The sequence below is a fragment of the Nicotiana sylvestris genome, chromosome 11, assembly GCF_000393655.2.
Source record: "Nicotiana sylvestris chromosome 11, ASM39365v2, whole genome shotgun sequence".
NCBI lineage: Eukaryota > Viridiplantae > Streptophyta > Magnoliopsida > Solanales > Solanaceae > Nicotiana > Nicotiana sylvestris.
Genome location: NC_091067.1, coordinates 32,458,008 through 32,480,451, shown reverse-complemented (window position 1 = coordinate 32,480,451; position 22,444 = coordinate 32,458,008). Strand labels below are relative to the sequence as shown.

The following is a 22,444-nucleotide window of genomic DNA, read 5'->3' as shown; positions in this document are numbered from 1 at the left end:
ATTGCTTTCCAGCAGGCTATTCGGAGTTGACTAGGTAGCTGCTCGGCATTCGCAGCCCAGTGCTTCTCCTTCCTACGTTTACTTTCCTTTGTACTAGCTTTGTACTAGATTGTGTAGTCTTTTCATACTCTTATACGGATTTTTAGATGCTCATGACTGGTGACACCCCGATGTCGGGCTGTGTTGTTTCTGCTTTATTCTATTCTACTCTTTATTTTGGGATTTATAGTTTATTTATGACTTAAAATAAATTACTATAACTGCCTTAATTGGTCTGGGGGTTTGTGTCGGTTGGCCTTGTTCCATGAGAGGCGCCATCACGACCGGGTCCGGTTTAGGTCGTGACAAGTTGGTATCAAAGCCTAGGTTACATAGGTCTCACGAGTCATGAGCAGGTTTACTAGAGTCTCGCAGATCGGTATGGAGACGTCTGTATTTATCCTCGGGAGGTTGCAGAACCTTGAGGAAAACTTCATATTCTTGAAATTCTTGTCATGCGAATCTGTTGATCCGAGTACTAAACTTCTGTTATTCTATTCTCTCACAGATGGTGAGGACACATGCTACCGGTCAGGATGGACGACCACCAATACCACCAGCTAGGACCACTAGAGGCCGAGGACACGGTCGAGGCCGTGGTAGGTGCAAAGGTCTAGCCCGCACAGCAGCTAGGGCAGCACCTGCAGATCCACCAGCTGCCCTAGTTCATGATCAGGTCCCAGCTGTGGACGCTCCAACATCACCAACTCAGGCACCAGCTATGCCCATTGTGATTCCGGGTCTTCAGGAGGCCCTGGTCTAGCTCAGCTGCAGCTACTTCTCAGGCCGGGGGAGGCACTCAGACTCCCGTCGCTCGCACACCTGAGAAGGTCATGCAGGTACTTCAAATACCGGGGGGCACCTCCAGCCTAGCCGGTTGCAGCTGTTCAGGGCTATGTAGCTCTTGTTATGCTAGAGGACGAGCAACATAGGTTGGAGAGGATTGGTAGACTTCAGCCTCCGACTTTTAGTGCTACAGAGGGAGAGGATGCCCAAGGTTTCTTGGACAAGTGTTAAAGGATTATTTGCACAGCGGGTATTTTGGAGACCAGCGGGGTCACTTTCACAACTTTTCAGTTTTCTGGAGCTACCTTCACTTAGTGTGGGAGGCTTATGAGAGGCGTAGTCCTATTGGTGTAGCATCCCTTACCTGGAAGCAGTTCTCCGTTCTCTTTTTGGAGAAGTAAGTGCCGCAATCTCATGGAGAGGAGCTGTGCAGGCAACTCGAGCAGTTGCGCCAGGGAGATATGACCATGACACAGTATGAGATGAGGTTCTCAGAGTTAGATCGTCATGCTTTTTGATTGGTTCCTACGGAGAGGGATAGGATTATGAGGTTCGTTGATGGCGTCACATATCAGCTTCGTATTCTCATGACCAGGGAGAGGGTGTCTGGTGCTACTTTTGAGAAGTTTGTTGACATTTCTCGCGAGATTGAGTCAGTTCGTCGCCAGGAGCAAGATGAGAGGGAGGCCAAGAGGCCTCGGGGATCTGGTAGTTATGGCGGTGCTCCTTCGAGAGGTCAGTTTCAGCATGGTAGAGGCCGTCCGTTCAAACATGCTCAGTCAGCTCGCCCAGGTTATCGTGGGGCATCATCGGGTCATGGTTCTCATAGTGCTCATCAGGGCCATTCATCACCAGTGCCCTTCTGGCCCAGAGTTCATCCCATGCTCCATTAGTTCAGGGCTCTTCTATGCCAGGTGCATCTACTAGTCATTCTGGTGCTTGGGGTTCCATTCAGTCCCCATCTCCAGCACCAGGGAGTTGTTATGAGTGTGGAGAGTTGGGCCACATGTGGAGGCAGTGTCCTCATCGTCTTGGGGGTTCGTCTCAACAGAGGAGTCACACTAAAAGAAAATCTGCCTTTAAGGAAGGGAATTCTAGTGTCTAAAGATTGAAATCTGGTCCTAAAAGGGTAAATTATGAAGGGAAACGGCTGGTCGTAACCCGTCGTAATAGCCTCCGACACTAAATGTCAATAACGATGGGTCTTGATACCTGGTCGTTAAATCACTTTAGCGACGGACAAAAAATTCGGCCGTTAAATACTTTTAAAGACTACATTTCTCGTCCCTAATAGATGATAAAAAAATATATATTCCCGTCATGAAATCATTGTAGCGACCAACTGTAACTGGTCCTAAATTATCTTTTAGAGACAGACAAAAAACTTGGTCGTGAATAACTTTTAGAGATTACATTTCTCGTCCCTAATAGACGATAAAAAATTTATATTCCCATCGTTAAATCGTTTTAGCGACTAACTGTAACTGGTCGTAAATTATCTTTTAGAGACGAAACAAAAACCTTGGTCATCATTCCTATCGTTACCATTTTCGTGACCAACCTTTAACTGGTCCTAGATTATGTTTAGAGACGACGTCACTATTTAAAATAATTTTATAATTTAGCGATTGTATTCATGGTCTCTTAATAACAATGAGTAGTCCTAAAAGCTTAATGCCACAAAAAGTAATTTTTATCAATCAATATCAAATTGTTATTGGAAAGTCTAGATATAAAAAGATAAGATATCAAGTTCAAATCCCATGATGATGTTACTTTCTATGTTTTCTCAACACCTCAACAAAAAAAACTTAGCTATCATCCTGAGCTAGACTATGATATCAAGTTTTCCATAACATTTTTAGGAAAATAATAATGAGCTTGTACATCTTCTAAACTTGAATCTTGACTTGTAGCTTCAGTCTTCAAAACCTGTAAGTACAAAAGATTGAAAAAATGATATATAACTATTGGTAAAATAACATATATAATTTTAAATGAGCGATAGTTAAATTGCTTACCCCAAAAGCAGTCAAAATTCACCAGGTGATATCCACCAACATCAACAAGGCTATAAGAATATAAGAAAAATTAATTAGAAAAGGTTTGGGATGGTTAATCTTACTTTGGTTCGATAAATCCCGGTACGATAATTCGAGATTTGCCATTCAAGATACCAACTATTTTGAGTAGACAACAACATCACTAGGCTAATTTCTAGCTTGGCAAAAGAAACCTATGATGTAGGGGCGATCGCGGACTTTATTGTTGAGATTGAGAGCGACAACTATAACCTACAAGTGGCTAAGGTGTAATAAAAGCTATGAAATACTTCCGACAAACACAGGGAGAATAGAATGTTGGCAGATCATCTAAGCTTTAACGACAGAAAAGTCATTTATTCAATCACACGTTCTACGTTTATACCAGGCCAAAACTAATTGATACAGAGAGCCATTGTTCACATAATTCAAATGATTATTAAACCAACATGGCTGACATGAAAGAGTAAAGATACAGAGTGTTTCAAAAGAATAAACTTTTGCTGGTTAAAAAAAGCATAATTCAGGTAAACACATAAATTATAAAGAGGCAAAAGGATAGGAAAATCATGTTTAAAAATGCACAGAAAGGCCAACAATTCTTTTACTTCAGTGTTTGAGAAATTTCAGGACCCAAACTACTAATGACATATATCAAGAGACAAATCCCTAGGAACATAACAGTCTTGGGTACACAACTACATGTGTTTATAACTTATCGGGTGGGACTCTATATGACGCGTTATATAAACTTGGTATTTTTAATCATAAGAGAACCATATCATCTACTTTTATTGAGCACAAACATCATCTACTTTTCCAGCTAACAACTTCTCAAATTCCTACCACACATTCCTGATTTGCTTAAAGATTGAAATTCCATAGGAAGCTATGACTACTTACTGCACCATTGTACATTAATTAAATTGTTCTCCTTTTAGAAGAGTGAAGTCAAACAAATCTATAATATAAAAACTGACTATACACAAATCATGAATAAAAATTAAAAAGTTGGGTATATTGTTACTAACCTGGTCAGCAGACAAAAACAGTGGTCATTCAGTTGAAACGGGCGATGTCATCGTAAGCGGGACATATGATTGTTGAGCAGCAAAGTACTCTCTTATTTTACTCATTTCTTTTATCTCATCTTCTAAGGTAGACAAGCGCTCATTCAAGGATTTGTTTCATTCATTCAAAGATTTGTTTTTTTTCGAGTTGAACGTAGTGCGAACAGTAATTGAAGAAGTTCCACCTTTCAAGTCTTTCACCTTGACTCTACCCCCAAATCCAAACACATGGCTATGAGTTTGAGGTCCACAACATTTTTCTACAATCTCTATGCTAGGTAGAGATGAATCTGCTTGAACTATTTCTTCTATTTGAGCCTACAAAATATATAAAAAGAATATTTAAAATCAGAATCCACCATAATTTCAAGTAATTTACATATTCAATTTACCAAACATACATGTTTTTCAATTGCTTCAGGTTCAACAAGCTTGTTATCTTTTTTACGGGTTTCAAAGAAAATTGTTGCCAAATCGGGTGGGTTGCCATCTTTTCCGCCCTTTACATCAAAGGCAAACATGTCAAATAACAGCTCGTAAATATTTTTCTTAGGAAAATATAAATTTATGATAATACCTTTTGATAAATGATCTCATTAATAGGCTTGCTACTAATATGATGAAGCATCTTCAACTTAACTCGATTTGCCGCATACCTGTTGCTTCTCGCCTATATTTGTGAAACATTAAGATTAAATGTAAGACATTTAATAAACTTAAATAATAAGTTGAGCTTCTAAAAATCTTCAAAATAAACTTAATGTTCCAACATACAATATATACTTGAACACTTGGCCTCAAGGAATATGAAGGCAAAAGCACAGAGATAGGTCATGCCGAACTATAAGGTTCACTAGAGATGGAACTATAAGGTTCACTAGAGATACAGTACAAAGGTCCATAAATCAAGGCTATTCCAGATGTACTTGCAAGAAACTCAACTGCTCAAGTCAGATTTAACAGTCATGCTGCAAATATGTTATTAGAGTATATTTTTGCATAGATATGTCTCTACCAGAGGAGTTGAGAGCTACGTGAGAAAACTTCCAATGAATATATTTCTCTCCATTTATAACTTACAGCATTAAATCACTCTTTCCACCGATTTTCATACCAACGAGAGTTTTAGCACATATATGTAACTGTTGGCAAAATAGCTATATGATCAAGATGCAACAAACACATGGGAAAATCGAGAACAATGTGTTTTTGAGATCTCTCTTGAATCACATCACATACTTTTAGTGGGGTTGGTTTCCACTTTCCAGTAAAGTTATTATCTGTCGGTATGTCCTAATAAATCAGTAGTATAAATTTTCAATAGAACTATGAACAGAAGTTTGGATTAGATAAGTCACACAACCAAAATTTAGGCCTCTATTCCAATTTTTACATATTAGCTGCTAGAGACAATACTATAGTCTTTTTGCATATTTAGTAATAACAATTTTTTTGTGACTACTTTTTATTTACCAAAGAGTAAAGATAAAGTTCAATTTTCACAATTACTGATAATTCATGTTTTATTTTCTTTTACAGAATCAAGATGTTGTAGAGTAAAAGAGGATTTACTAATCTCTTTTGAATTCTCAGTTCTCTCTTGAAACACCATAGCTTACTTTTGTTGGGGTCTACCAAAATTCTTCCTTCAACTTTAGATCAATAAAATGAATTCGAACTTCCACTCCGGGCAACATAAATATCAGCTCTATTAAGTTATACTAGTACTTATTTCTGAAGTTATTTGCCGCAAAAGAAAGTTTGTAAAATGAGTTCTCCATGACTAATATCAGCTCTATGAGTTGTCATGGAAACATTTGTGGGTGCTGTCTAGATTACTATTATAAGATATTTCATTATTTTCTTTCTTCCCCTCTCCTAGTTTTCTTAAGTTGATGGATAACGAGTCAGAAAGGGGTATTCAGCCGCTAGTCATCTTTTCAATTAAATGCGGTCTGGAGTTATAGACTGATTACTTCTATGATTCAGTAACTTAAGTCAGTTCCTTCCAATGGTTTATAACCTCTTTTACTGTACCAAAAGGAAAATAAAGGTGAAAGAAAAATTAGCTGAAACACACCAATTTGTAATATTAATACATGTTCTTCAATCCAACTTTAACCACTTGAATTACCATATTCGAATTCATTCTGTTGATCTATGATTTTTAATAGTTTCATCGTAGTTCTAACTTTTCTATTTCCCCTGTTCTGGTGCATGAGTCGTGATTTTTAAGCTGAAACTACACATCCAAACACATAATTCGATAACTTAAATAAGTGAAACTTAGACGAGAGTTCATGTCAGCCATCATGTATATCTGAAATGATCCATACATAAGCTCTTGAAACATCAACTTTTCAGCTGAAGTGTTAGGGAGGGAAATCAGGGTGCAGATGCTTTAGCGAAATAGATTATTAAATCACTAGGCATACCTGAAAATTTTTTGAATAACAATGTTCCTTTAATAACCACTCCCATTCTTTCTTGTCTACTCCTTTTGGAATATTCTTAAGAACCTATTGAATTGGCTTATCCTTCACATATTTTCATGCAAGTGTCCTCTCCATTTGTTCCATAACTCTTCCATCCATGTGAAGATATGATCACGATGACCATTCATGTCAACACTCTCAAATTTATCCTATAATAATCAAAACTTGGTTGAGTTAATGAATTAGTTTAGTTTTAGTAACTACTCATAATCATGTGTTAGGAGCAACTCTCCCGTAGTTATGCAACAATTAACATATAATATAGTTTCAACTGTTATTTCAAACTCTACAGCAATTAACAATTGAATCAGTTAATATTCTCCAAAAGTTATACAGATAAGCACAAGCATGAAAGATGAAAGCATACTGGGCATAGTTTCCCTCAGTGTCCAGTTGATCAGTACACTATACATCCATATGAATACCTCAATACACACTTCACATATATAGGTGTTAGAGATAGCTATGTAATTGTCCCACATTGGAATATGAGTAGTATCCCCTTTGTATAAAGTAGCTATAAATAGCACCCCTTGTATTGCATCACACACAATATCAATATATCATATTTTCTCCCGTGCCTTCTTACATGGTATCAGAGCTATCGTGGGAGATTTATCGCTGTGCATAAATTTCAGCGATTTCGGGAAGTAAAATCAGTCATCGGAACCCTTTTTTCCGGCGAATTTCAAAGTTGTTTTGCGTCTGCTTTGTCTCGGTTAGTGTTGTGCACAAAATCCAATACTACCACAAGAGTAGTCACTGTCCGGCAACCAAATCCCAGTGAAAATCTCTGGCAGTACTGTAGTTGTCCAAAGAAAATTTTCCGGCGAAGTTCCAATGTTGCGTGGGCCACCTTCCAGCCATTGTTTGGCGACGACTCTTCAGGACAGATTGTTTCCCTTACAATTCCGAGCCTACCCATCCAGGTTACACCAAATTCCGACCACTTTTTTATTTTTCCGGCGTGAATAGTGATTTCAAAAAGTTGACTTCCGGACATTTTTTGAAAAAGTTCCTTTAGAACAGTTGGGTCTTCTGGTAATTTTGATCCTACCCCTACTATTTTTATTTCATTCCGACCACTTTGAATATTTTCCGGCTGCAACAGTAACTTTCCAACTGCAACAGTAGTTTACTATTCTGGTTCAGTGTTCCTTACTCTATTTTCAGTGGATTACAGTTGATTATTTCTCTTATTTGGTAATAATTTACAAGATGTCTTTGGGAATTGATGTTTTTGGGTCTAAAAGCATGAGTTCTGGAAACTCTAATGTTATGATTACCTCGGAACCTTTAATGGGAGGTTCAAACTACTTAGCTTGGGCTTCATCTGTCGAGTTGTGGTGTAAAGGTCAAGGTGTGCAAGATCATCTGATTAAACAGTCTAGCGAAGGAGATGAAAAGGCGATAGCGCTTTGGGCAAAAATTGATGCTCAATTATGTAGCATCTTGTGGCGTTCTATTGATTCTAAGTTGATGCCTTTGTTTCGGCCATTCCAGACATGTTATTTGGTTTGGGCAAAGGCTCGTACGTTTACACTAATGATATATCTCGCTTCTATGATGTGATATCACGGATGACAAACTTAAAGAAGCAAGAATTAGATATGTCTACTTACTTGGGTTAGGTACAGGCAGTCATGGAGGAATTTGAGACATTGATGCCAGTTTCTGCTAGTGTGTCAAAACAACAAGAGCAGCGACAGAAAATGTTTCTAGTTCTTACACTCACTGGACTTCCTCATGATCTTGATTCAGTACGAGACCAAATTTTGGCGAGTCCGACTGTCCCTATAGTTGATGAATTATTCTCTCGATTACTTTGCCTTGCTGCAACACCAAGTCACCCAGTGATTTTATCACAGATACTTGATTCCTCTGTTATTGCATCCCAGATAGTGGATGTTCGGGCATCTCAAGCTATGGAGAATAGACGAGGAGGCGGTCGTTTTGGGAGATCTAGACCCAAGTGTTCTTATTGTCACAAACTTGGACACACTCGCGAAATGTGTTATTCCTTAAATGGCCGTCCACCCAAAAATGCCTACGTTGCTCAGAGCGAGACTACAGGTAACCAGGGCTTTTCTGTATCTAAAGAAGAATATAATGAGCTCCTTCAGTATCGAGCAAGTAAGCAAACATCTCCACAAGTAGCCTCAGTTGCCCAGACTGACACTCCTATTGCTGGTAATTCTTTTGCTTGTGTTTCCCAGTCTAGTACTCTTGGACCATGGGTCATGGACTCAGGCGCTTCTGATCATATCTCTGGTAATAAATCACTTTTGTCGAATATTGTATATTCACAGTCTCTTCCTACTGTTACTTTAGCCAATGGATGTCAAACTAAGGCACAAGGAGTTGGACAAGCCAACCCATTGTCTTCTATCACCCTAGATTCCGTTCTTTATGTTCCTGGTTGTCCTTTTAGTCTTGCATCTGTTAGTCGTTTGACTCGTGCCCTCAATTGTGGTATATATTTTATTGATGATTCTTTTATTATGCAGGACCGCAGTACGGGACGGACAATTGGTACAGGTCGTGAATCAGAAGGTCTTTACTACCTTAACTCGCTCAGTCCTTCCACAACATGTCTAGTTACAGATCCTCCAGATCTAATCCACAGACGTTTAGGACATCCGAGTTTATCCAAACTTCAAAAGATGGTGCCTAGTTTATCCAGTTTGTCTAGATTAGATTGTGAGTCGTGTCAGCTTGGGAAACATACCCGAGCTTCCTTTACGCGTAGTGTTGAGAGTCATGCAGAGTCTGTTTTCTCCTTGGTTCATTCTGATATATGGGGTCCTAGTAGAGTCAGTTCAACCTTGGGATTTCGTTATTTTGTTAGCTTTATTGATGATTACTCAAGATGTACTTGGCTTTTCTTAATGAAAGATCGTTCTGAGTTATTCTCTATATTCCAGAGTTTTTGTGCTGAAATCAAAAACCAATTTGGTGTCTCTATCCGCATTTTTCGCAGTGATAATGCCTTAGAATATGTATCTTCTCAGTTTCAGCAGTTTATGTCTTCTCATGGAATTATTCATCAGACATCTTGTCCTTATACCCCTCAGCAAAATGGGGTTGCAGAAAGAAAGAATAGGCACCTTATTGAGACTGCTCGCACACTTCTAATTGAGTCTCGTGTTCCGCTGCGTTTTTGGGGCGATGCAGTTCTCACAGCTTGTTATTTGATTAATAGGATGCCTTCATCTCCCATCAAGGGTCAGATTCCACATTCAATATTGTTTCCCCAGTCAGCCTTATACCCTCTTCCACCTCGGGTTTTTGGGAGCACATGTTTTGTTCATAACTTAGCCCCGGGGAAAGATAAGTTAGCTCCTCGTGCTCTCAAGTGTGTCTTCCTTGGTTATTCTCGTGTTCAGAAGGGATATCGTTGTTATTCACCTGATCTTCATAGGTACCTTATGTCAGCTGACGTCACATTTTTCGAGTCTAAACCTTTCTTCACAACTGATGTCACTTCTGCTGACCACCATGACATATCTGAGGTCTTACCTATACCGACTTTTGAGGAGTTTAGTAATCCTCCTCCACCTTCAACCACAGAGGTTTCACCCATACCAACTTTTGAGGAGTCCAGTGTTATCCCTCCTAGTTCCCCAGCCACAGGAACACCACTCTTGACTTATCATCGTCGTTCGCGCCCTACATCAGGCCCATCTGGTTCTCGTCCTGCACCTGACACGGCTCCTACTGCGGATCCTGCTCCTAGTACACCGATTGCACTTCGAAAAGGTATACGGACCACACTAAACCCTAATCCTCATTATGTTGGTTTGAGTTATCATCGTCTGTCATCTCCCCATTATGCTTTTATATCTTCATTGTCCTCGGTTTCCATCCCTAAGTCTACAGGTGAAGCATTGTCTCATCCAGGATGGCGACAGGCTATGAGTGACGAGATGTCTGCTTTACATACAAGTGGTACATGGGAGCTTGTTCCTCTTCCTTCAGGTAAATCTACCGTTGGTTGTCGTTGGGTTTATGCAGTCAAAGTTGGTCCCGATGGCCAGATTGATCGACTTAAGGCACGTCTTGTTGCCAAAGGATACACTCAAATATTTGGGCTAGATTACAGTGATACCTTCTCTCCAGTGGCTAAAGTGGCATCAGTTCGCCTTTTTCTATCCATGGTTGCAGTTCGTAATTGGCCCCTCTATTAGTTGGACATTAAGAATGCCTTTCTTCATGATGATCTTGGGGATAAGGTTTATATGGAGCAACCACCTGGTTTTATTGCTCAGGGGGAGTCTCGTGGCCTTGTATGTCGCTTGCGTCGGTCACTTTATGGTCTAAAGCAGTCTCCTCGAGCCTGGTTTGGTAAGTTCAGCACGGTTATCCAGGAGTTTGGCATGACTCGTAGTGAAGCTGATCACTCTGTGTTTTATTGCCACTCTGCTTCAAGTCTATGTATTTATCTGGTAGTCTATGTTGATGATATTGTTATTACGGGCAATGATCAGGATGGTATTACTAATCTGAAGCAGCATCTCTTCCAGCACTTTCAAACTAAGGATCTAGGCAGATTGAAGTACTTTCTAGGTATTGAGGTTGCTCAATCTAGCTCAGGTATTGTTATTTCTCAAAGGAAATATGTGTTAGACATTCTTGAGGAAACATGGATGACAGGTTGCAGACCTATTGACACACCGATGGATCCGAATTCTAAACATCTGCCTGGACAGGGGGAGCCGCTTAGCTGCAAGCTATAGGCGGCTGGTTGGTAAATTAAATTATCTCACAGTGACTAGGCCCGACATTTCTTATCCTGTGAGTGTTGCAAGTCAGTTTATGAATTCTCCCTGTGATAGTCATTGGGATACAGTTGTCCGCATTATCCGATATATAAAATCGGCTCCAGGTAAAGGATTACTATTTGAGGATCGAGGTCATGAGCAGATCGTTGGGTACTCAGATGCTGATTGGATAGGATCACCTTCTGATAGACGTTCTACATCTGGATTATGTGTTTTAGTAGGAAGAAATTTGGTGTCCTGGAAAAGTAAGAAACAGAATGTAGTTGCTCGGTCTAGTGCAGAAGAAGAATACCGAGCAATGACTATGGTAACATGTGAACTAGTCTGGACCAAACAATTGCTCAAGGAGTTGAAATTTGGTAAAATCAGTTGGATGGAACTTGTGTGTGATAATCAAGCTGTACTTCATATTGCATCAAATCCGGTGTTTCATGAGAGAACTAAACACATTGAGATTGATTGTCACTTCGTCAGAGAAAAGATACTCTCAGGAGATATTACTACGAAGTTTGTGAGATCGAATGATCAACTTGTAGATATTTTCACCAAGTCCCTCACTAGTCCTCACATTGATTATATATGTAACAAGCTCGGTACATATGATTTATATGCTCCGGCTTGAGGGGGAGTGTTAGAGATAGCTATGTAATTGTCCCACATTGAAATAAGAGTAGTATCCCCTTTGTATAGAGTAGCTATAAATAGCACTTCTTGTATTGCATCACATACAATATCAATATATCATATTTTCTCTCGTGCCTTCTTACAATAGGTATTGAGGTCACCAAGTTGCTCGAATGGAAAGGAATAAACTACATGAGCCAAGCTAATGATTGGGTGCAATGGAAGAAAAAGCTACATATAAGTGATACATTCAAAATAGGACAGAGAGAATACTAATGGTGCATTGGTGGCTTGGTGCCATACTGCCATGTATTTTTCCTTTAGATTTAACAGCCACCCTTATGGAAAAATGGTTCTAGCACAAAACTAAAATAGTTTGAGAAAAGAAGGCTAAGAAAATAGTTTAAGGGGAAAGTTGCAAAATAGCCAATAATTAAGGAGGTTGGAGAGCATTTTAGTTCCAAAAAAGTAAAGTATTTCAGTTCAAAAAGATAAAGAGCAAATTGACAGAGCTTGTAAAACACATTACCTAGAGAGAAAAACGACCAGAGCTATTAACCAGAGGAGCATGATATCTGATCTAGGACCTTACCAGTTGATCCATCTGTACTGGAATAGTTCAAAAAAAAAAAGAGAAACTAAATACTAACTGCACAAGTTAACGACCTATTATAGACAGCTTACAACACTTTCCCATGTGTGTATACTAAACATACATACAGTATGAATAGCAGGTTGATCGAGATACATTGAGATACATAATAATACAATTGGAGGATATGCTGGAACAAAAATGGAAAGACATCAAGCAAGGGAAGCTGCCCAGTTCTTACTTCTGGACAGAGACCATGTATGCACTTCTTACACAGACAATGCTGTGACTGAATCTGTTTCTAAATAGGGGTAAAACAGCAATTTGTTTCAACATAGAGGCACAAACAGAAACACATGTATTCAACTAAATGATATGCATCTTCACTGCATAAATATCTCGCTTACCTCAATAGCTGCCCACATGTAATTCAACTTTTTTTCCTTAATATAATTCCACGATGATACTCCCAACGGACCCATATTACGATCACGAACGATTTTTCCCAAGTGCCTCGAAAACAGTTTGCTATTTGTTCCAACTGTTAGAGTATTGTAAAAGGTTACTTTCTTACTAGGTGCATCCATTGCTTACTAGGTGTCATAACCTTGGAGAGTAAATAAAAATTAAATTAAATAAAGATAAAAGGTAAGAAAAATACTACGATACACACTACTTGTTACGATCAGATGAACATAACTGATTCAACTCTAAGGTCGTACTTTCTAATCGACTCGGCTCCTCTATTTTCAGTTAATACATTGCAATATACAATCATATGACACTTAGATAAATGAATGTCTGGCGAGAAATCCTAAAATTTCCAGCTTTACTACTAACAGGCCAACTCACTTTTGTTTGACACAAAAAATACGCACATTGGTAATGAAACTACTGAAGTCACTAAAAAAATCACAGGGAAAAAAAGCATAGAACTCTCCACCGATTAAATTAAAAAAACAAAGGAAAGGAAGCATGGATAACTGAAACATAAATATTAAATGAAAAAGAAAGTTCATGAGTCAAAGAAAATACAAATATTATTGAATTATCATAACTGAAACATAAATCTTAAATATAAATTGCAATTATTACATCTTAATCTCAAACTAGTTTAATTAGCTTTACTAATCCAGAATATCAATTCCACTCCATTTGAACCCCTCCTATTCCAATATTCAACTAGTTTGGTCCACAATTTAACATAATAAAAAGAAATATGCAGACCCATTAAGGAACAATATAAACTATACACAAATTTAAAGAAGACCGGAAGTAAAACGAAACAAATAAAAATCCATAAAGCTCAAAGAATTTTTTACTTTACTAGATGACAGAATACCAGACACCCATAATTATTATTTTTACATCTTACAAGCTTCAATTATGTAGCTGAAACCAACATATCAATCCTTTGAGACCTAATTCACAACAAATTAAATAGGGCAATTGAAAAACAATTTTAGAATATGAGTAATAGCAATAAATCTTGAAAACTCAACATATAAAAGGCATATAGCTCACGTACACAAGAGAAAATAAATCAGCATGCTCAACAATACTCAGGAAAAGTAAACTGCACAAAAAAATTCACAATGTAAGCAGTATAAACCTTCAGAAATGGCACCCAACAATCAGTTTATAGAAGAAATCCCAAACAACAAACTTTAGCAAACAACAGTAAAAATTATAGCAGCCCAAATATCCTCAAGATTAATCCCTCACTGAATACATAAAACTAATATGCCATTCATTGAATACTTAGCTTTCAAAACTGGTATGCACTTTGAATGAAATAATATTCTTCAGACAATACGCTACAAACTTGAATACACTTCAGAAAATTAAATTATCAAATCAGAAATCCCAACCCAATAATCTTTCCACTGATTATATAAACAAAACAATACTATTTTTTCTAATGTTAGAGTAGAACAAGAAGTAGAAGATCTAAGATCTGCAATTAGTGAAATTAGAACGCATAGAGAAGAAAAAGAGAAACTTGAAAGAGGAGGCATACCTTGGATTCTCAAAGGAGGAGATGGAAACTAGGGAAGATGATTAGTTGATCGATTTCGCACATGACCAGAAGAGCGAGATCGGCTCTAACGCTAGCTAGACGGAGATTAGGGTAGAGGATTTTATGCAGTACTATGTTTTGAGAATACAGAGGTTTAATTTTGCTTTTAGAACCTTTTACTTTTTAGTTTTGGCGCCTAACTTTTAGAAAATAATAGTTTTTTAAGATTTTAGTATTAGATTTGGCGGCCCTCTCTCACACTCAAGGCCTCTAAATTATAATTTGGGAAAAGTTACTATTTTTTTTAGGGACCAGATCTATTACCTTCGAAATAAAATAAAGCATTAAGGGCCACAATATAATCTCGTCCCAATACATATATTATTAGCGACGAGATTATTAACTCGTCCCTAAAGGTTGGTCTTAAATAAGGCTTTTTCTTGTAGTGTCAGACATCGGCTTTAGCGCCAGTTACTTCACCACCCACCCAGCTAGTTAGGAGTGGAGGTCAGTCAGCTAGGGTCGCCCTAGAGGGGGAAGTCGATCAGGTGGTGGTCAAGCCCATTTTTATGCACTCCCAGCTAGACTTGATGTTATTGATGCAAATGCTATGATTACAAGTATTGTTTCAGTCTGCCACAGAGATGCCTCTGTGTTATTTGATCTCGGTTCTACATTTTCATATGCGTCATCATATTTTACTCTTTACTTGGATAAGTCCCGTGAGTCCCTTGTTTCATCTGTTCGTGTATCTACTCCGATGGGCGATACTATTATTGTGGACCATGTGTACCGGTCATGTGTGGTGACTATTGGGCGTCTGGAGACCCAAGTGGATCTATTATATCTTTGTATGGTGGACTTTGATGTGATATTGGGCATGGATTGGCTATCTTTGTGTCGTGCTATTTTAGACTGTCATGCTAAAATAGTGACGTTGGCTATGCCGGGTGTGCCATGGATTGAGTGGCGAAGTTCGACTGATTTTGCCCCTAGTAGGGCGATTTCGTTCTTGAAGGCCTAGCGGATGGTTAGGAAGGGTTGTCTTTCATACTTAGCCTTTGTGAGGGAATGTTAGTGCAGAGGCTCCTAGTATCGATCCTGTTCCTATTACGAGGGATTTTCCTGATGTGTTTTCTACAGACCTGCCGGGCATGCCACCGGATAGGGATATTGATTTTTGTATTGATCTGGTGTCGGGCACTCAGCCCATTTCTATTCCATCGTATGATATGGCACCAGCAGAGTTGAAAGAGTTGAAAGATCAACTTTAGGAACTCCTTGATAAGGGGTTTATTTGGCCTAGTGTGTCACCTTGAGGTGCGCCTGTTCTATTTATGAAGAAGAAGGATGGCACGATGAGGATGAGTATTGATTACAAGCAGTTGAAAAAAGTAACAATCAAGAACAAGTATCCTTTGCCTCGTATTGATGATTTATTTGACCACCTTCAGGGAGCGAGAGTGTTCTCCAAGATTGATCTTCATTCAGGTTATCACTAGTTGAAGAATAGGGATTCAGATATTCTTAAGACAGCCTTCAGGACCGGATATGGCCATTATGAGTTCTTTGTTATGTCTTTTGGGCTGACCAATACCTCGGCAGCGTTCATTCATTTGATGAACAACGTGTTTCGGCCTTATTTTGACTCGTTCGTGATTGTTTTCATTGATGATATTCTAGTGTACTCGCGTAGTTAGAAGGAGCATGCGGAGCATTTGAGAGTTGTGTTGCAGAGGTTGAGGGAGGAAAAGTTTTATGCAAAGTTCTCCAAATGTGAGTTTTGGCTCAGTTCAGTGACTTTCTTGGGGCACGTGGTGTCTAGTGAGGGTATTTAGGCTGATCCGAAGAAGATAGAGGCGGTTCAGAGTTGGCCCAGGCCGTCCTCATCCACAGAGATTTGCAGCTTTCTTGGTTTGGCAGGTTATTACCGTCTGTTTGTCCAGGGATTTTCATCTATAACATCACCCTTGACCAAGTTGACTCAAAAGGGTGTTCCTTTTATGTGGTCGGATACGTGTAAGGCGAGCTTTCAGAAGCTTAAAACAGCCTTGACCTTAACTCCAATGTTAGTTTTGCCATCAGCTTCAGGTTCATATACAGTGTATTGTGATGCTTCGAGAGTTGATATTGGGTGTGTGTTGATGCATGAGGGTAGAGTTATTGTCTATGCTTCTCGCCAGTTGAAGCCCCATAAGAAGAACTACCTTGTTCATGATTTGGAGTTGGCTGCCATTGTTCATGCGTTGAAGATTTGGAGGCATTATTTGTATGGTGTGTCTTGTGAGGTGTTTACTGATCATCGTAGCCTCCAGTACTTGTTCAAACAGAAGGATCTCAATTTGAGGCAGTGGAGATGGTTGGAGCCGCTAAAAGATTATGATATTACTATCTTGTACCATATGGGGAAGGCCAATGTGGTGGCCGATGCTTTGAGCTGGAAGGCGGTGAGTATGGGGAGTTTGGCGTATATTCCAGTTGGGGAGAGACCTCTTGCAGTTGATGTACAGGCCTTGGCCAATCGGTTCGTGAGGCATTTCTCGGTCTTCCTTATTTGATCGCATCAGAGAGCGCCAGTATGATGATCCTTATTTGCTTGTCCTTAAGGACAGAGTTTAGCACAATGATGCCAAAGATGTGACCATTGGTGATGATGGAGTATTGAGGATGCAGGGCCGGATATGCGTTCCCAATGTAGACGGGCTTCGAAAGTTGATTCTGGAGGAGGCCCATAGATCGCGGTATTCCATTCATCCCGGTGCCGTGAAGATGTATCAGGATATGAGACAACATTATTGGTGGAGGAGAATAAAGAAGGACATTGTGGGTTTTGTAGCTCGGTGTTTCAATTGTCAGCAAGTGAAATATGAGCATCAGAGACCGGGTGGATTTCTTCAGCAGATGGATATTCCAGAGTGGAAGTGGGAGCAGATCACTATGGATTTTGTAGCTGGACTGTCACGGACTTTGAAGAAGTTCGATGCTATTTGGGTGATTGTGGATCGGCTGACCAAGTCCGTGCACTTCATTCATGTGTGTACTACCTATTCTTCAGAACGGTTGGCAAGGATCTATATCCGAGAGATTGTTCGTTTGTATGGTGTCCTAGTTTCCATCATTTCAGATAGAGGTACTCAGTTTACTTCACAATTTTGGAGGTCTGTGCAGCGAGAGTTGGGTACTCAGGTTGAGTTGAGCACAACTTTTCACCCTCAGACGAACGGGCAGTCCGAGCGCACTATTCAGATATTGGAGGACATGTTGCGCACTTGTGTCATTGAATTTGGAGGGTCATGGGATCAGTTTCTATCGCTCGTAGAGTTTTCTTATAACAACAATTATCAGTTGAGTATTCAGATGGCTCCATATGATGCTTTGTATAGGAGATGGTGTAGGTCTCCGGTCGGTTGGTTTGAGCCGAGTGAGGCTAGGCTATTGGGTACAGACTTGGTGCAGGATGCTTTAGACAAGGCTAGGCTATTCAGCGCAGTCGAGACAAAAGAGTTATGCTGACAGGAACGTTCGGGATGTGTCCTACATGGTTGGTGAGAAGGTTCTATTGAAGGTTTCACCCATGAAGGGTGTTATGAGATTTGGGAAGAAGGGTAAATTGAGTCCTCGGTTTTTTGGGCCTTTTGAGGTGCTTCGGAGGATTGGGGAGGTGGCTTATGATCTTGCTTTGCCACGCAGCTTATCGAGTGTGCATCCGGTATTTCATGTTTCTATGCTCCGAAAGTATATTGGCGATCTGTCTCATGTTTTGCATTTCAGCACGGTTCAGTTAGATGATGATTTGACTTATGATGTGGAGTCAGTAGCTATTTTGGAGCGGCAAGTTCGAAAGTTGAGATCGAAGGATATAGCTTTAGTGAAAGTGCAGTGGAGAGGTCGGCCCGTGGAGAATGCTACCTGGGAGACCGATCGGGAAATGCGGAGTAGATATCCTCACCAGTTTGAGACTTCAGGTATGTTTCTTGACCCGTTCGAGGACAAATGTTTATTTAAGAGGGGGAGGATGTAACGACCCGGTCAGCCGTTTCATGAGTTACCGCTCCATTTTCCCTATTTCTACTTCTTATTGCTTTGTTTATTTGTGTTATATGGTATCGGGTTAGTCTGTTTGAATCCGGAACAGTTTTGGTAAGGTTTGAGACACTTAGTGTCTAAAGTTGGCCTATGAGTTGGAAAGTCAACCGGAAGTTGACTTGTGAGCATTTATCTCGGAATTTGTTTTTTATGATTCAGATAGCTTTAGGAGGTGATTTGGGACTTAGGAGAGTGATCGGAATGTGTTTTGGAGGTCCAGAGTAGATTTAGGCCTGAATTGGCGAAATTGGAATTTTGGCGCTTTTCGGTTGATAGGTGAGATTTTGATATAGGGGTCGGAATGGAATTCCGGAAGTTGGATAAGGTCTGTTGTGTCATTTGAGATGTGTGTGCAAAATTTAAAGTCATTCGGACGAGGTTTGATAGACATTTTGATCGAAAGCGGAATTTGGAAGTTTTTGGAATTCTTGGGCTTGAATCCGATGTTGATTTGGTATTCCGGCATTGTTTTGAGTGTTCCGAGGGTTGTAACAAGTTTGAATAGTGTTATGTGACTTATTGGCATGTTTTGTTGAGATCCTGAGGGCCTCGGGATGGATTCGAATGGTTGGCGGAGAGTTTGAATTTTTGGAAAGCTGCAGAATTTTTCTGCTCCTATTGTTTCCGCACCTGCGGATTAGGGACCGCAGGTGAGGCACCGCAGATGCGTTGTAAGGGTCGCAGATGCGACTAAGAGTGAGGAGGGCAAGAGCCGCAGAAGCGTGGAGCTGAGCGCACCTGCGATGGCGCAGGTGCAGGTATTTGACCGCAGGTGCGGTTTTGGGCGGATAAGTGATTTCTGCAGATGCGACCCATGGACCGTAGATGCAGTCATGCAGGTGCGTGTTTGAGGCCGCAGGTGCAGAATCCCTGGGCCAGAACGTATATAAACCCTCATTTGCGATTTTTGAGTTATTCTTTACCATTTTCATGCGGGTTTGAGTTTGAAGGAGCTATTTGAAGAGGGATTTCAAGGGGATTTCGTAGAGGTAAGGTTTTTGGACCCTAAACTCGTTTCTATGGTGTTATTTCACTGATTAGGCTTGAAATTTATGGAAGTTAAGGGCTAACAACTGAGAATCAGGGCTTGGTATTGGAGACCTTGACTTGAGTATTTGAGGGGTCATTTGTGGTTGGATTTTGGTACTTTTGATATAAATGAACTCGTGGGGGAATAAGGATTCCATTGATGTAAATTTTGTCAGATTCTGAGACGTGAGCCTAGTGGTCGGGTTTTGACCAATTTCGGGATTTTTATGTAATTAGATTATTTTTGAGTGGGTTTTGCTCCCTTAGCATATTTTGATGGTTATATACTGATTTTGGTTAGATTTGGAGCATTCGGAGGACGATTCAAGAGGCAAAAGCATCGAGGTCTAGAGTTTGGACCGGATAAAGGTAAGTAATGATTGTAAATGATATCCTGAGGGTATGAAATCCCGAATTTCACATCGTTGTGCTACTTTGAAGTGACGCACACGCTAGATGACGAGCGTGGGGTCGTGCACCGTTGGGGATTATGACTTAGTCCATCCCGTATGACTGTTTAAACGCGTATTTGATTGAAAACTGACTGGTATCATCATGTTTTGGGCTGAATGCCATATTTGGACCTCGTGCCAACTGTTTTGGACCCTTAGGAGATTTTTACCACTATTACTCACTACTTTGACTTCATATTTGTACTCAGTCATGCTATATTCTACTGTTTTCATAACTCAACCATATTTACTCCGTTTTGACATTTTAAATGATATTTTGGGTTGAGCATCATGTTTTTCCTGTGTCCGAGTGGCTTTGAGAGATTTCTGACTAAGTAAGGTCGAGGGCCTGTGTTGTGAGGATACTATGGGATCGGGTTGCGCGCCACAATAGTGTTATACTAATTCATGATTATGAGGCTGAGGGCCCGATTTGTTATGCCACGAGGTGGCTTGTTATAAGGCCGAGTGACTGTTTAATTATGCCACGAGATGATGATATTGTGCTTGGGCTGTAAGGAGTCCCTCCCAGAGTCTATACACCCCTAGTGAGCGTGGGTACATAGTGTGAGATGTGATATAGCCCGAGGGGCTGATGTTGTTCCATGTTATTGCCCGAGGGGCTGATACGAGTGACTGTGAGATAGACCGAGGGGTTGATTCTGTTGGTATGTTGCCCGATGGATTGATTTATGTTTCTATATTTTCTCCCTATTTTCTCCACTTGTTTGGACTTCTAAAAGATGTTTTAAAGAGGTTTTTATTGAACTAAGGTATTTTTACGAGCTTTTACTGTTTTATTGCATTGTTCTAGTTTATACCGCCTGGTTGTAGTATTTTGCTGTGTTTTACGTGTTTTCTTATCGCACAATTGTCTTTACTTTTATTACTTACTGAGTTGGCGTACTCACATTACTCCCTGCACCCTGTGTGCAGATCCAAGAGTCTCGGGTCACACTAGCGAGGGCTGATTGCTTTCCAGCAGGCTGTTCGGATTTGACTAGGTAGCTGCTCGGCGTTCGCAGCCCAGTGCTTCTCCTTCCTACCTTTACTTTCCTTTATACTAGCTTTATACTAGACTATGTAGTCTTTTCATACTCTTAGACGAATTTTTAGATGCTTTTGACTGGTGACACCCCGATGTCGGGCTGTGTTGTTTCCGCTTTGTTCTATTCTACTCTTTATTTTGGGATTTATAGTTTATTTATGACTTAAAATGAATTATTATAACTGCCTTAATTGGTCTGGGGGTTTGTGTCGGCTGGCCTTGTTTCATGAGAGGCTCCATTACGACCGGGTCTGGTTTAAGGTCGTGATTATTATTCCATAGGCAATTTAGGCATTTGGAAAAGAATTAAATCCTTTTATTTTGTTAAGTGTATCAATTAAACTGCTATCTTCTAGTTGTACTATTTTCCTTAATACTTTTATCAGAAAATAATTCTAAACCATTAAATACGAATTGATTATTATGCTTTAAAGAGCATTCAAGATTAAGACAATATTTTTTCAAGTTTTCAACATCTAGTGATCTTAGTTTTTACTGCCAAATAGAAAACCAAAAATATTTTCATATGTTGCGAATTGTTCAAATTTATTTTGAAGTGAAAAAATAACCTTGTCTATTATGTATAAAAGTAATCAACTCTAAAGTACTCTTCGAAAGATTTTGAGATTTCATTATCAACATTCGCATCAAATTGTTATTTCTATATATCACATGTTTCTTATGAAATTCGGGCTCCATAAATGGACCCCTCATAAATATGGGGTCTAAAATGATTGCTTTACTTCCTTTATAGGAGGGCCTGATAGTACTTGGTTGATAAGCCATATTTTTATTAGATGTCAAGGGGATTCTAAAATAGCACTCGCTCGAGGTTCTAAATTTATGCTCTCGCACGTAAGATAGCTTGCTACAAAAGAAAACATCAGATCTTTGGCTATAAAATTCATGACTAGGTCAAATTTCTCATTCCTTTGAATATTGATAAAATCATTGCCTTAAAACGAAAAGCCATTGAACATTTCTAGATTTTAAAGAACAAGAACCTTTTTCTTCGTTAAGGTGTTACATTTTGCTACTCCTAAAATCTCCTTCGTTAGCAATCTACCCGAAGGATTACAAAATATTGGAAGTCCAAAGTTGGAAAGTTACAAGTTACCGTCGTCTCACACGAGATAAAATAAGGTGTATATGAAGGGAACAACATAACAAGGAGGGTGCATGAGGAGACGGGAATGTCGGAATTTAGACATAGAAGTACCATGAAAAATAAAATACTAAATTGTAGTTGGTGCTTATACCAAAACGATAAATGCATGTCGTGAATAGTATGTGTTATTATCTAAATTTATCATTTAACTTAAGGAAGTTAATGTTTTAATGTATATGCTAAGTCTAAAAGACCACGATTTTGTTCCAAGT

At 39.5% G+C, this 22,444-nt stretch overlaps 1 protein-coding gene across 1 annotated transcript; it reads left to right on the top strand.

Annotated features, from left to right (window-relative positions):
• The first annotated feature begins 1,370 nt into the window (after positions 1–1,370).
• Positions 1,371–1,930, top strand: LOC138880903 (serine/arginine-rich splicing factor RSZ22-like). The gene is made up of 2 exons (XM_070161086.1): positions 1,371–1,533; positions 1,740–1,930. The coding sequence occupies exons 1-2, from the start codon at positions 1,371–1,373 to the stop codon at positions 1,928–1,930; spliced, it is 354 nt and encodes a 117-aa protein (XP_070017187.1).
• The last annotated feature ends 20,514 nt before the right edge of the window (positions 1,931–22,444 follow it).

Bases quoted from the DNA above. Each gene is read 5' to 3' on its own strand.
- LOC138880903 (XM_070161086.1), top strand. From the start codon at position 1,371: ATGAGGTTCGTTGATGGCGTCACATATCAGCTTCGTATTCTCATGACC. The intron at 1,534-1,739 runs GTAGTTATGGCG...CTTCTATGCCAG, and splicing joins CAAGAGGCCTCGGGGATCTG to GTGCATCTACTAGTCATTCT.